This window comes from Botryllus schlosseri, chromosome 1, assembly GCF_051294905.1.
Source record: "Botryllus schlosseri isolate E-star chromosome 1, Bs_hap1, whole genome shotgun sequence".
Taxonomy (NCBI): Eukaryota; Metazoa; Chordata; class Ascidiacea; order Stolidobranchia; family Styelidae; genus Botryllus; species Botryllus schlosseri.
The window spans coordinates 39,093,778-39,110,694 of record NC_137236.1 but is presented as its reverse complement, the minus strand read 5'-3'; the positions used below and the strand labels follow the sequence as shown (position 1 = coordinate 39,110,694).

Below are 16,917 nucleotides of genomic sequence, written 5' to 3'. Positions count from 1 at the left end.
CCTAAAGTATGAATATGCATTCACCCATATCCACCAAACCCACGTCCAAAAATACGCCAAGCCTGGTATGACGTTCAACACTATGGGAGCCCACCCAGAGTACCGTACAGAATTGTTCGATGAACACTAAACATCAACACGAAATCTTTTATTTCGAAAAAGGCGCATACTGACTGACAGGCTGTATCTACAGGGAAGAGGCCGGCAGGAGTTTTCTATATACCAGGTAAACAAAGATCAATAAAGTAAGCCCCCAACCAAATTGCGTTCGTACAAAAGTAAGCACCAAAATATTGACAAAAATACGACCGGCTTTCTCACCGATCCGAAATCCCCTGCATACGTCAAAAGCATTTGCGAATTCATTACATCTATCAGAGAGGTTTTAAAGTCGACCGCTATTGCGATGCCATAGCACATATCGAGAAGTAACAAACCCAACGAAAGTAAATATAAATTCGTCGATAGCCATCTAGCGCCGGACACATTGACAGTGCCTCCCAAGCTACCAGCATTCGCGGGATTGATCCCGTGACAATCTCAAGAATTTTGAGATTAACCACAATTTCAGGTAGATCTCTTTGTGTCACCCCATGTCGATATGGAGACTTCACGCTTACAATGCTGATCGCGGACAGGACGGAACACCAGGCCCAGCCGGATGTCGCTATCGCAAAGGCTTCAGCTCCCCACGTGTAATCATCTTTGATGTTCGAGTAAATGACTACGGAGTAGACACCCGAAAGTAATTCCAGTAGCGTAAGAGTGGAAGAAACTCCCGCAATATGTTCCAGCCACAGAGAGGTTGGACTTTCGTAGTTCTCGGATTTCCCACCGGCCACCTGGTCGTAATGCCGGCTGGTTCACAGGTCCATAAACATTTGATCAGAATCCATCAGTACTGTTTCATGCATACATTTACGAATCGGGTTAAAGCACAATTCGATGTCACGACGCGACATGAATAAAGCCTAATAATGACATTTCTGCAATATTCACTTATTCATTTTGAAACAGAAGCCATAGGTAATGCGTTTGTTTCCAATGCCAACAACGTCAAAGGTACTTTAAGTAAAATGGAAAAGGAAAGGTATGAAATATATGAATAATTCTTCTCGGATTTTGGCGTCGAACGGATCTAATCCGGCATTTGTCGCTGTCGCGACAGATTGTTCACGATGAACTACTCAGGATTGATTCGCCGACTTGACACTTGACACTTCGCGGGCTCGACACTTCTGCTTTAGGGCTTTGTAAGCGAGCAGAATCCCTATTTGGCAATATACATCAATCTACTATAGAGTACTAGACCAGGGGCCTCAAACACGCGGCCCGCGAGGACAATATGTGCGGCCCGCGACGGCATTGTGGATTTTCAATTATATTCATTATTCAATAAGATATGCTACTGCCACATATCTTTTTCAGATTTGAGAACTTGCAGTTCTCTTTAAAACTACTCAAAAAACTAGAACACTAATCAAACTGCCAAAACTACTCCAAAACCTGAAATCTCATCAGATTTCACTATCACATCGCTTTCAAACGCTACCATGCGGTGGACGATCAGCTAATATGTCACACTTCTTGTTCATAATGATAAAACATGACCCGTTGATGATTCGTGAGTGAAAATTGTGATTTGGACTTGGACGCGAATAGGGTTGCATTTCCACCAAACGGTTTTTTAAAACACTTTGTTCAAAACATGTTTTAAACAGTGTTTTAAAAAGAGGCCTTAAAATTTTTTTTTTTCAAACTAATGCCATAATTGTGTAAAGACTTTCCAAAAAACATGTTGCATGAGTCTACGAACAATTTACATCGGATATAGCCGATGTAGCCTATATCGATATGAGATGGTCAGAACCCTATAGTCGGTTCAACAGCAATAGTACATATATTTCGTCAAATTAGCTATTTTTACCCTATTTTTCAATTGCCAATGCCAATCCACTACGACGTCACAATTGAATATTCATGACGTCATGACTTTCAAAAAAACGAATGAAAAACATTTGAAAAACATGTTTTAAATTAGGACCTTGTTTTAAACATGTTTGTTTTAAATTAATTTTTGTTTTAAATGCAACCATAGACTCGACCGTTCGTAAAATTACTCGAATTCGGACAGAATGGGTGATAAAATTAAAATGAATCAAGTTGTGTTGGGTGATGCGTTGACATAGAGAAGGACTTGTGACTCGGAACGCCCACGTACGCAACAAACTATCAAACAGCCGTGGGCAATAGTAATGTATCAAAATGTCGTAGCCTACGTTGCATATATTGCTATCTAGTCCGGTCAGCATGGAAATCTATGGCGTTTTGTTACCACCATGATATACATATTTAGTTACATCCTGCAGGGTTATCTTTGATGTCTTTATCCATGTTATTGTCGCCTGTGTTGAGCAGTGTTGGGATCAAGTCAATCTTTTCGAGTCACGAGTCATCTCGAGTCATTGCCCATTTTGACTCGAGTCAAGTCAAGTCAATCGATTTTCAAAGGTGACTCGAGTCAAGTCATGTCACTCGATTTTAGGAGGTGACTCGAGTCAAGTCGAGTCAAGTCAAGTCAAGTCACGAGTCAAGTCACAATTCAAGTCAAGTTGCCTTCTTGAAGTATGAGGCATGATTATGTCATTGCATTTTGCTCGCTGTCTGAAATACAGATTGAGTGGTCATTGATTCTGAACCAATTAGCGAATATAAGGCGCTGTATCGCTCAGATATGCGTAGAACTGCTGAACTACGTAAGTAATAGCACAGCCTCAGTTTATAGTTACCAGCCAAAATAGAGAATAGAGAAACGAATTGACAAGATGCAATACATAATCCATTTACAAATTGATATGATACAATTCAAGCCTACGCTAATGGTTGAGGACGAAATCAACTATATTTGAAAAACAAGAGGTTTGGTTAAGGAAAGAACAGAGAACGGAAATATACATTTTGCTATTAAATTACTCTACGGTACTAGTTTACGACAACGTAATCTGTAAGTTTCGATCACTTCGTTAGCGGTCAATTTATGTGTGAGAGAACAATGGAGGTTCAGTAAAGCGCACGGTCACTGAAAGATTGGTCACTCTCACGGGTTACACCAGCATTCAGCGAACAGTCCGACCATATGCAAGATACAGGGATTTTTATCGACACCGATTACTTGATGACTTGAAATTGACTCGTGAATTTTGCACCGAGTCACGAGTCAATCCACATTTTTGATACGCCGAGTCAAGCCATTTTGGCAGAGTGACTCGAGTCAAGTCAAGTCTTACGAAAAAGGTGACTCGAGTCTGACTCGAGTCAAGTCATGACTTGAGTCATCCCAACACTGGTGTTGAGTACGGTAGTGGTATACCAGAATACCAGAAAGCGTATACGCTCCACAGATATAGCACCAATGGATTCTTCGGCGATTGAACAGTTCTATCCGGGGGTTCCTAACCAGGAATCCGTGGACTTCTTCGAGGTAGCATGCATTGTTTAATTATTAATATATGCTATCTATATCTTAAAAATAATTTGCAAACAACAAAAAAGTGGAATATTTTCTGCGCCAATTTATTCAAATGAAAAATATTATTCGCGCTACGCGCGATCTTATGTGAATAGGCTTTATGATTTTTTCATACCAAGCTAAAATTGTACAATAGTAAGTTACATTATCACGATGATGGTGAAATGCCGGTCTAAAAGTTCCTGTCAAATATAGCCTACTTGGAAATATATTGAATACTCCGATTATTGATGCTGCGGCCCGCGGCGCCATCAAAATTAAGGAAATTGGCCCGCGACCACATTAGAGTTTGAGTCCCCTGTACTAGACCATCCGCCGCCAGATCAATCCGATTCACTCAACTGTACATAACAAATTATCTCGTGGATTTTCCTTACTGAGATCTGAATAATCTTAGAGTGGCATTTACGAAAAGTTTAATGTGAAAGCGCCACGGTATCGCGCATAACTCTAACTCTACTACCCGAAACATCAAAAACCGCAGCAATGAAGCGCCTGACTCACAAACATCAACGTAAGAGTTGCCCGCATTCTAGTAGCTATCGCTAGATCAACTAATTCTACAGTCACAGCCATACGCTCGATGTTATGCCTGATGCATTTGCTGTGATCAATACGCACGAAAATGATTGTGACCTCGCATACATTATCGTATACTACGATACTTGTCGCGACAAACGTATGTCGTTGCATCTGTGATAAATACGCACGAAGATGATAGTGATTGATATGCCTCGACCTCGCATGCATCATCATATACTCGACGGCACACACATATTTTGTTGCATTGCATTGCCCCAAGCGAGTTAACATCAAAGTTGTGATAGCATACGTCTGTAAGAAAGAATGGAATTTCAGATCTGCGTAATTGATTTAGTCGCTTTCTATCGGAAATTCTACAGAGCTTATGTTTGGGAAATTTCATTTCTACCTTTGAATAGTCTGCACTAAGGACTTATGTCTCAGATATTGATTTAACTCCACTATCGCGATTGCTTATTATGTGTACTCACACTAATTCCGCAATGGCATCGCAGCGGCCAATGCGTTTCAGGTACAAAAGCAAAATATTCCATCGTGCAAGTTGTGATAATTTACTTTCTGCGTAGATGCGCTACAGAGCAATGATATCTCATCGAATTCGAGTAATCAGAATAACATTGCGTCAATTTCCACAATTGATGCCAATAAGTATTGTATTTACGGCTCTGATCGCCATTACTCCCAGAGGCTGAATTTGAAGCTGCTGCTACCGTAAAATATATCAATATATAAAAGTAAAAGGTTTCAAATATATTGACGATTTTCCCGGTTGCTTCAAATATCAGCCAACGATCGTTTTTTTCTCGAATTGCGGCATTTGCACGCAAAGCTGCTTTCGGTAGGGTTCAGCTTAATTTCCGCCCAAATTAGATTATAATTTCATTCAATGCATTTGCAAAAAATTGAAAACTGAATCAAATTGGTAATTGGAAAGGAAGGCAACAAAAACCAAATTCAGTTCACATCGAATCATACATTTCATTATCATAAGCATTAGAATTATATAGGTCTGTACACCAAGCTTGGCTCATTTTGCACTATACAATTCTCTTGTACCATTTTCAGAAAAACCATAAATTAAATTAGCATTAAAATGAGAAGATGAAAATATTTACTAAATAGACCAGAATTAGATTATCGGCATTTCTCTCTGATTATTCTGATTAGAAAACTTGAATTATCTAGTTGTATAAGCCTGATTCGAAGTAAGGTCATAGCCTACATTTCTACAAGACCACCTTATATTTCGATGTCAGTAGTAAACAAGTCGCTGTAGTGTTTACTACTTAATCCTGTGTTTTTACAAGTTTAGTGGCTTCTGCCAGGCCTCCGGCGAAGAGAGTTATTGCTTGACGATGGGATTTTCAAGACGCTTGCCATGACTTTGCAGTCCGCTTGTCGATACTAAACATTCGTGATATGCCGATGTAGCGGAGGCGAAGATGCAAAAATGGTTTAGAACCAGCGTTTTCGTATCAGGATTTTGTCAGTTTTTCAAGCTGTTTGGCGCCGCCACGTTAACATTAACACATTGCCACTATCTTGGCACTTTGATAACTGATGAGAAGTTACTGCAGCACGTTTTAGAAGCGTGACAAGTGCTCTTACGGAAATGCCATGTTTTGAGGAGATTCAAAGCACAGGGTATAGGCCCTGACTTCGTCTACGGGCCACTACGGATGGGTTATTATGGAACGGGTTTTATTTAACGAAACTACCTTATACAGTGAAAAATCGAACTACTTCAAGTAGCGTAATTGAACAGCTTCAGCCAATTCTTCTTCATTTATATCGGAATATCACCGGCATAAACAGCAATTATTCGGAGAATACTCTTCACGGTACAGAAGTGGAATATACAATGGAATAATGTATTGATATTGAAATGACGTCGACTATTTTCCGCTTACACTCGCCAGGAGTAATCATCAGAAATCCGTAGAGATTACAAATGAACTGTATATATCAACTGTTGCATTATTAAGGGTGTATAGAGATATTTCGAATATGAACAATAGTTTGGCACTATTTTAGACAATGTACACTACTTTATTAGATATTTGGCACCCTTGCCTTCCCGCAGCTGGCAAACCTGATTAGAACAGTCTATAACAGATTGTGGTAATTGACTAGCATATTCAAATTCGTATTGAAATGAGCCCGAATATTCTCGGTCGACTCTCGTCAGGGACACTGTTCCCTGTAAGCTGCACGTGTGCGCAACTGCGCAGTGCTGACTGCTGACACGGTCTCAGCGCATAGAAAATCTAAGCTGCGCACAAAAAAGCTGAAGTGATGGCCTTTTGTTCTAGTCAACACCACAAAATTAACGAGATATTTTGGTAATTCGACAGTCCAATCAAAGTGATCACCTTTTTTCTTCTTTTTTTAGTCGTTACGCACTGTTGTCCGGGGAGCGCGCAGTGAGTTGGTGAGTGTGCGCAGACTCATGAAAAATTTGAGGGGACATTGACTCAGGGTTAATCGTCAGCAACTAGTGTGCCGAAGTGTCAGTGTCAGGCGAAAATATGACGGTTCATTTCAATACGCGTAAACTTAGGGTTGCATTTGAAACTAATGATTGCTTAAAACGCTTTGTTTAAAACATGTTTTAAACCGTGTTTAAAACATAGGACATTTCAGAGTAAAACAATTTTTATTTCTCAATTTGTAAAATCATGCCATAATTGTGCAAATACCTCTAAAAACACATTGTATAAGCCCAAGGACAATTACCACCCGAGCCGACGTATACGATATGGGATGGTGGTGGGAACCCTGAAAATAATCGGTTCAACAGCTACAGTAAGTAGATATGTCGTCGAAGGAGGTATATATACCCTATATTTACAATTGTCATTGTCAATCCACTATGACGTCACAATTGAATATTGGTGACGTCATATCAGTAAAAAAAACAATAAAAAAGCAACCCGAAATGTGCTATTCAATTGTATATTGACGATCTGTACCTCCAAGAAGCTCTTGAGATTCTGATACAGTGGTGACTGCAGGCAGTGTATAATTTATGAACTTGGAAGTGGCGCGAATAACGTTACCCATCAAGTCTACCAGGTTAGATCGCTTACGCAACTTAACGGTCGCGTGCACAAGCTGATTCGAACCACAATACCTCAGAAAATACGGCAATATGCCAATTGGCGTATTGTTTCACACTTGAACTGCAACACGCATCTAGCAATACTTGTAACGGTTCAATTCTCGTAACACCATGACAAGATGGATGCAGTTTACATGCCACGGATTTGTACATATGCTGCAGCGTTGCGTTTATGTTTAGAGCGGTGTAAATTTCGAGATTCCCTGTATTACATCTGCGTCTTGCGAATTGTCTATTGTGATTACGGGCATATCGCACATGAAATATGTATGCAGATAGGATGGCAGCGAAGTTACGAAGAGTTTTGTCGCCAGTCAGTTTATGCAATTCATTCAATGGACTCCTGGAGGCACAGAAATTGAATATACAATTGAATGATATATTCATGTTGATATAAATACGAATATTTTCGACTGAAATTCCAATTCTATCTCCAATATTGATAAGCGCATTTGCAATTAAGCAATTAGTATCACGATGTTATTAGACACCATTTCATTGCATATAAGTCTGCCAATAATGTGACCAGAATATGACTGACGAGTAGCCTATAACGTGTCTCCATGACTTCATGCAATGAAACGGTCACGTTGGTCGTGAGTGGTATTTGAACTGAATTGACCTGAATAAATATAAATACCAACATATTCTATCGACGCACACACAGATTCTCTTAAGCCCACACGACCAGACGCACTTTCAGGCGATAACCGGATTGTTTTATTGTCTTGCGGCTATGACTAATGCTTTGATATGCTAGACGTGTAGGCTGCTGTAAGCTTTATCGCTACAGTTTTGCGTCACATTCACTTAGCAGTGGGATGCTCCAGTTCATCGCCCAGTTGTTGTTGTTTTATTATTTATAGTGCTTCGTCTACATCAGTGGTTCCCAACCTTTTTCGACCCATCGCCCCCTTTTCAAGCTCAACAGTCAACACCGATCATCGCCCCCCAAATTTTGTGTACCGAAAATTGGGCATACAACCTATAATCACCATCAGGTTGACTAAAAAAAGGTCAACTTTTCGGCTCGAAGCCTAATTTTGACACTTTTGAAACTAAATTTCCGTGGGTTGACTAAAAAAAAGGTCAACTTTTCGGCTCGAAGCCTAATTTGACACTTCTCTAACTAAATTTCCGTGGGTTGACTAAAAAAAGAGGTCAGCTGTTTTGACGCGTCATCGCCCCCCTATCGCCCCCTTCGCCATTTTCGCCCCCCAATCGCTCCCTTTGTCCATTTTCGCCCCTATACCCCCCTTCGTCATTTTCGCCCCCCTAGACCGCCAAATCGCCCATTGTTGGGCGATATCGCCCACGTTGGTAACCACTGGTCTACATCGATTAAAACACTATAGCTCTACACGGGCTGTAATCTGGCTTAACAAGTAAAATGTAGTCGGATACATTTCCGCGGTCAGGTTAGGTCTAGGCCATATAATCTCATGCAGAAAAATGCCAAGTCTGCTTACGGCCCCGTCGTTAGCCGAGTCTGACAACTAGATAGTTCTAGTTTTCTGACCAGACTAATTAGAGCGACATGCCGGTAATTTAATTCTAATCTAATTCGTGAAGTGTTCCTACGCTATTATTTGAAGTCTAGTTTCTAGTTTCTAGTTTTCCTAAAAATGCTGCAGAAGAACTGTGTAGTTAGGGTTGCATTTAAGACAGAAGGTTGTTTAAAACACTTTGTTTAAAACAAAATTGTGTTTTTTTTTCAAGTTGTAAAATTATGCGATAATTGTGCAAATACTTCCAAAAAAACATCCTACGGACAATTACCACCCCGTATAGCCGATGTATACGACGTGTTATGGTTGGAAACCTCAAAATAGTCGGTTCAACAGCTATAATATGTAGTATAGGACTCGCGTGTCGCCTGATAACTTGCTAGAGTTGTAACTTGAGTTCCACGTGATGTGTGGCTAGGTAGAAAATACTCAACTCGTTGTGGTAGACGCGCGTTCCATGCGTTAGTCCTCGATCTGACAACTTCAACGTGAATGCCACGACACTATTGCCTCAGACAGATATATTGGTCGAATATTTATGGAATATACTGTAGGATATCGCAAATGAGTGTGGCGTATTATTCAAATACACGGGCTAATAAGTGGTAAGTTACGTATCGTACGAGAAGAAAGACATAAATCACGTGATATACAGATATGAGAGAGAGCCGGGGCTCTACAGTAGATATTTCATCAAAGGAGCTATATTTAAACTATATTTTCAATTGCCAATGCCAATCCATCATGACGTCACAATTAAATATCCGTGACGTCATGGCCTAAAAAAGCATGTTTTAAACAAGGGCCTGGTTTTAAACATGTTTGTTTTAAATTGTTTTTTGTTTTAGCTGCAACCCTATGTGTAATGCGATATGAGCAAAGCTTGATACAACGACATTCGCCGTTCTCGTGCTCATGATAATGAACTCTGATTTAAAATCTTAAATCTAATTTAATTTGGAAAAGCTGAAAATCGTCTTGTTATCTAGCTCTAGTAACTAGCTTACGTTTAACACATTGAAAAATGTGAGAATAATTCGAGAACGACTAGCTGAGTGCCATGAAGCTCGAAATACGTTGCAAGATTGTGACGGAAGCCAGAGCGTTTCATACCTTCGAAACGGCAAGACACACATTATTGACGGTCAACTTATTTCTGCGTTTTCGTGTGCTACGAATACATTCCTCCAGGATAGTTGTATGTATTAATGGAAATTGTTCATGACAACTTCATTGATAACGATTTATATCTATTTTTGCCACGCTTTGTTCCTAATATATCAAAGCAAAGCTATTTTGCTTGTGTTAATATATATATCAGCAATGATATACCGATTCTCATCACTATAGGAGTAGGAATTGTGTTCTACTGCAGGAGTGAAGTTTACGAATTTATTGGTCTTCTGACACGCTCGTCTATCTTAATGGCTGTAGGGTTTCTGCGTAAAATTCATTCGGTTACCTTAACCCACTGTATTATTTATGCCTCATTACTCTAGTTACATTCTGCGAGCTAAATTAGTCGTGCAGATGAAATTAAGACGGTTCAATTATGTCGCGGATCGCAAGCTCCCGCTAATCCGTACGTAAAGCAGATTGTCAGCTGCATACCTTCTAGATATGTGGCCTTAGTGTCTCTTCACTGTTTAGTCTTCTTAGATCCCTAACTAGAGACGAGATATGGACGTTACAACTAGGAAGCGAACGTATTCAGACAATTTTGTTCATTCTGAGTTTCGCTTTTACAAAAAATAATTTTGGTCAGAATATCTACTGAGCCGGAACATTTGTATATCAGCGTTTCAGATAGACAGAAATAGTTATTCTTTGTGTTGGTAGGATATAAAGACAAGCGTCCTGAATTTACAAATGAATTCTAATGCGTATTGGTCGTCAACGCAGAAACTCAGCGATTGTCCAAATCATTTGAGATTAGAGTCAAACCGCACATACAATCGTGCAGTGACCCAGGCCTAACATTAGAAGTGACATATTGATTAATGAATGCTACATACATTTCTAACCTAACCCATTAAAAATTCACACAGCCCTAAACATGGTGCAGATTGACTGGTAAATCCCGGTAGGCCTATCATGAAAATGGGCATGTGAGCACCATTGAATCATGGCCGTGATCCCATTAGGTCAGTGGTTCCCAACCTTTTTCCACCCACGTAGCATTTTCAGGTTTTATGCAGTGCTCGCGTACCACCTATAAAGTTAAGCGCGTTTCCACCGTTTACGACGTCATAATCACGTATTTGACATATGCGAGGTGTATTACCAAATTCTATTGAACTAGGCCAGGGATGTCGAATATACGGCCCGTGGGCCGGATCCGGCCCGCCAGACGATTTTATCCGGCCCGCATAGCAATTCTGAGTACATTGAAAAAATATTATATTATCCATCACATCCACAGTAATAAACCAAATTACAACGTCCGCGTTGACAATTAAATATCTTATATTCATCGCAGCGCATACGCAGATTATGACTAAAGCAGGGGTGGCCAACCTTTTTGCCATTCGCGGCCGCATTTCGACTACTCGTGTAGCCTACGGCCGCATTCCAGGGCATAGTCGCAATGAACTAGCTGCTGGACGCCAAATACTTAGGTTAAAGTGTCTATGCCCATTTCTGGTGAACTCCGGACTAATGAATTTAATGATAGACTTACTATGCGCACCAAAATCGCGAGTGGTCACTGGTAATGTTAAGGAAGGAAGTGCTCATAGTCGCGCGAAGCGCGAAAAAAATTCAGATCCACCAATGAATTTCGTCATTTATATTAGTAGTTTTACATATTACCCTCAAACATTTATCCTTTCTCATCCCGTGTGATCAGATTCACTGGTATAGATATGATGTAGGGGTGTTTTCGAAAATTTAAAGTAAGTTATAAATTATGATGCATCTTCGGGTGGGCCAATTGGTATTAGTCACTTTGTAGCATGCTGTTATTTCTTGACCTCCCATCAGGATTTTTAGTATAGTGAGGAGCAAACGATTCCGAGCTGATATTTCCATGTGAGTCGCATCATTTTCCACTGATGTTCGCATCTGTATTGTGGGGCTCTGATTGCAAAGGGTGCTACTATATTGAAATCGAAAAATGGAATCGCATGGAATCGCGTGCAGCGCGAAGAAAATTTCAAGATTAATTAAAATCTTTCAAGAAATCGGGAGTCAATTCGTAAATTCGAATTGTAAGTCAACGGCCGCCAACACATACTAATTGAATTGCGTGTCTAGGGCCACACAAATTCCCTCTTACGGCCGCAGGTTGGCCACGCCTGGTCTGAAACAAAGGGAACACTTAAATATGTCTACTTGTATCGCCGGTAATGCAATTGTTTTAGCGGTTCTTAACTGTATTCAACCGGACAAACATCGTATTTTCGCATTGCTCGCAAATAGTGGTGTTGCGGCTCGCTAGAATGAAACCCCTACGATCCGTGTATTATCTATAAATGCTTGATAATAAAGTATTACAGCGAAAAGCAATGGCACGAGGCAAAATTTTGGATTCCGTTGACTGGTCCGGCCCGCGAGCGATTTCATGACTTCGATCCGGCCCGCGAGGCAATTTGAGTTTGACACCCCTGAACTAGGCATTATCAACCAGGGTTGATGGGATGTATGGAATTGTATTTTATCACCACCAGTCACAGGAAAAACAGCGTAATGAAATAACAATAACACACAACAAAAGTCAATTTATTTAATGCGATGGCTGCATTTGTTTTATTTACCACTAGCTTGTCGATGCGTGGCATATATACGTTTGCTTACAGCGCATCGAAAGTCATCTATGTGGGCGCAACAAGTCGGTTTCGTTTCTTCGACTTCATAGTCATTAGCCTAGGGATGAAAATCCTTGCTCGCATTCCAACGTATAAGGGATAATTAGCAGCTGGGGAATAGCGTGGGGCGACGGTTTCAAAAAATTCAAAATCAACCTCACCTGAACTAATAACTCTCTTCGATGGAAAAAGACAGAATCTACTCGCGTACCACCTGGAAGACCTTCGCGTACCACTAGTGGTACGCGTACCACAGGTTGGGAACCACTGCATTAGGTGTATGTGTTTTTGGCATGTTTGATTGACACATTGCGCATTGTTTTACAACATTCTGCCCGGTGAAGAACCATTTTGTCAGTGACTCCACTCAATTTAATGTTTTAATTGTGCACTGTGCAGTGTGTAGTATTGCAGAGTAGAACTGGCCGCCTAGAGGATATATTTCGAAATGCCATCTGCAGATATACTTGTAGATAACTTATGACTACGAGTTTGTGACTACGTCTTCCTTACTTGCAGTGAGTTCACACCGGGAAGTGCAAAGTGTTATTTGAATATATATCATTTTCACAACGGTCCGGTAAATCACGTCGCTCGTCAAATGTGATATTCGCTATTCCCGGTTTCGTGGGCGTGCGGGTGTCTAATTTTAGTCTTCTAACAATAGAATATATGATCTATAAAAGTCTATACATACGCAGTCACTTAAATTTGGTTACTATTATTGCTAGTTTCTACGTCTACCTATATTCGTGCGATGTGTATTATATGGATTGTAATATGTTGAACAATGTAGGCCTTCAGGACACGTCCGGCGATTGAAAATTGTAGCCTACATGTACTGTAGGTGCAAAGATTCGCTAAGATCATTTCAGTGTTCACACTCAACATAGAACTAGTACGGTAAGGTGCGGTGGGATTTAGGCGATACATACGGTACTAAATACTGGTCAGCGCTCGAAATTGCCTGACCACGATCTGATATATTGATCTCGCCTTCAGTCACATGCCACCTCATTTTTGTGGCTTTTAGTTTTATTCTATCTTATATTACTTTTCATTCAGTGTGCAAGTGCGTGCCTCGTCTGTACATCGATCAGGTGGGATGTCTGGTTTTAAAGAATACTCCAAGTCGTTTGACGCCTTTCCATGTTTTCATTGCATCGCAATATTGTGGTGCATTGATCTGATAAACTGCGATATAGTTTTAAATACTGGACTTATTAGTAAGGCGATTTGTAATTTTGCGTTAATCGTGAAGATTCACTTCCGATTACCTACTAAAGGGTAAGCCACCTCTCGACGAAATGTATAGTTTTTGAAACTATGTACTTACTTGATGACTTTTAAGACCTTTCATCTTCTGTTCCCAATCAAGTTATTTTTGATATCTCTCGGAAATTGATAATTCTTCTTAGACACTCATTCATCAGGTATCCATGTCCACTATCTGCATAATAAATGAATATTTTTTGCTGAAATGAATAGCAACTTTGGTGTAGAATCTGATATTCAGGATGCAATGTATCGCGTGTTTCCGGCCTAGAACATCAATGTATATCTCGACGAATCAGTATCATGTCTTAGACGAGATATATGCTATTCGCTGAATACCATCGACACATAAGCGTACGCAGAAATCTGGTCGTATATGGGCCGGAGCGAATTGTTTATCAATGACACGGTCCAGAAGGAAAGTCCGAAATTTGAAGGGGCCATGGCCAGCTTGCGTCCACTATAGATACAATCATAATATACTTTCACTATGAGATTACCATCGCAATCGGCAATGCGCTACCGACATATGTCACTATCGTGAAGTATATTGATTTCATTGCATGCGGCTCATTGAATATTTATGCGGCTTTTGGCGATGGCTATTTCACGCGGTTCTTTTGACGATTTCACTCACAAAAGTTATCCATACTTACGTCAAAACTACTTGAATACAGGTAGTTTTGTTTTAGTGACTTAGTTGCGGATTATTGAAGGTCTACAGTTCTAGTTCTAGTTCTAGTGCTGGTTTCTAATTTTGCAGGGTGAGTATATAGTTCTAGTTACGCAGTTTTAAAATCTTGTAGTTAATATAAGTCTGGGCAATTGCGTAGTGCAAGTATGAAAACATACTTCAGTACTCCGACAAAATAAACGTTCTTCGGTATTAACAAACTTTGGTTATGTACAATGCGAAAATATTCGAGTCAGAATTATACTGAAATTATACCTGACATCGGGTTCACAAATCTGGTAACTTGTTAATTATTATGCGTACAATTCCATTCCTGAGTAGGTCCGTAGCATATGCGGTTGAAGGCAAAATCGCACTTCACCAGGAAGAAGAGAATACCGTATCAATCACGCTTGCAGTTATTCATAGCTTTTGTGTATTCACCAGTATTATCGTGTTTATTCTGAAATGTCCGGAATACTTTCCGTGACAATAAGCATCAATATTGTATGCCGCACGTGTCTGACAATGCTTCCTTCTCATCTAACGTAGATATAACCCACGGCTTGATAATGCGCGAAACAGTCCTGCGCGGATCGGTAAAGCGCACTGTTCTTCGCGTGTTGGGTTTAGTGTGACCCGTTATTCATACCAGGAGGGTTTGTTGGAATGCCAGCGGATATTAAATTACTGAATCTTGCATTGCTGAATGATAATATGGAATAAGCTTTAGACGCTATAGTCTAGGTGTGTTTGCCGATGTATAGCCTAGATTCGAAACAGGTGACGTCTACGCCAGTGGTTTTTTACCATTGTTTCATGGTTTCGTTTCGACGGAACAATACGATGACACTTCCCACGCTAATGTCACGCATTACTGAACTGGTATTTGAATGGGAACAACGATTTTGCCATAAATATTCATTAAAATGCTTTCGTTTTGTGGGAAGATTAACTTTTAATGATTTCACTGTTAAATTCATCTCTTGACGCGCTGCGGATGCGCATTACAGACGGTGCACCTGTAATGTATTAGATGTCTAGATAGACGTGTATTGTGGCATATTTTCTCATGACTCACTGCAAATACGGGGTAGCAGGTTATCGTAGGTGTGCCGCTGGTTTGTGAAGGTTAGTAACCACTAGTCCACGCAATTGTTTGTAACATCGACAGGGGAATTGAAACATATATGCCAGGGGCGGCCAACCAGTGGCCTGAGAGACGGTTTTGAGTGGTCCGCGGGGTTAGTTATAATATCGACAACAAAGAATTACCCAGGCGATATATTGTGAACTTGCAAGGCCAGCCAAAGTTTGATTAGCCTTGCGGCTATATGTGGGCTGTTGAGGACCAAAATATCAGTTCCGAAGCATTTGGGTAGCCATTTTTCACAGATCTTTGCCTATGACCATGGATTAGAATATTTCGTAGAAAATTTATTTTACTTGATACTTTTTTTAGCACTGCGCGCGATTTATTATCACTCGAATTCTCGCTTTAAGTATCGGTGCCTCTCCAGAAAATAAAAAATTGAGAACACCCCCAATTTACAGAATTGAGTCGAGCTATATCCCCAATTATGAGAGAACGTGTCGTCCAACAAGCAACTTCGCTTTTGCACTCACAGAAAGATCGTCGAGGATATTATTTTGTACAAGTCCCGAATAGTTCTGCCCTTGCCAAATGAGCCAGGCAATATAAAGAAGCGACCCGCAATATATGCAAGCAACATTATTATTGAGCGAATTCATTGAATATGCCCATTCATATTGGCAGATTTTACCATCGCCGAAGCCGTATCAGCTAGTGCGGAATAATGATATCGGGGTAATAGCTTATTTCGAACAGCAACCACAATATGTTTCAACTGAAATCAATTTCAGCAATTCAAAATGCTTCACTAAGCGTTCTTCCGAAATTACAAAATCAGGTCGCGGGCTGCACAACAGGACCTTGAGGGCGGCGTGTTGGTGACCCCTGGTTTAAAACACGCTTTAAGCCGAGTTTTGCAAACAACCATTTGTTTTAAATGCAACCCTGCCCGCAGCATTGTCATACAGAAACTATGAAGCAGCTATGCTAGATAAATACCAAGTCATCTTAAATATTGTGTCTCTTGTATTAATCTATTTCTGGCGCCTAAATTCACATACATGAGCTTTTTAAGTCATCGATACTCTTATGGAGTCAGTTGCATACTCATACGCGAATATACGACTCGACACGGAACCTGTAGGAAGTCGGAAACGAAACACTCATGTACTGAATTTTGCTCAGCGCTAGCAGTAGGTTTGGAAATATCAACAAGACAAGTAGATAATCGTCCGTAAGTTCAAGCAACCACACATCTTCCTCATCCAAATGTCATTGACTGCTCTCACATGGCGCGTCAGTAAGTAGAAGATTATTTTACTGTAATCAGATTCGATGCAATTGGAATCATGTGACTACGCCGGAAAAC

The 16,917-nt window shown here is 40.3% G+C and overlaps 1 protein-coding gene across 1 annotated transcript in view; it reads left to right on the top strand.

Moving 5' to 3' along the window:
* Positions 1 to 5,437: 5,437 nt before the first annotated feature.
* Positions 5,438 to 16,917, top strand: part of LOC145436563 (growth hormone secretagogue receptor type 1-like) — a 35,876-nt gene continuing 24,396 nt past the window's right edge. The window contains exon 1 of the mRNA XM_080313929.1: positions 5,438 to 16,848. Within this exon, the coding sequence (XP_080170055.1) occupies positions 16,818 to 16,848 (31 nt within the window). The 5' untranslated portion in view covers positions 5,438 to 16,817. The remainder of the gene's footprint in view (positions 16,849 to 16,917) is intronic.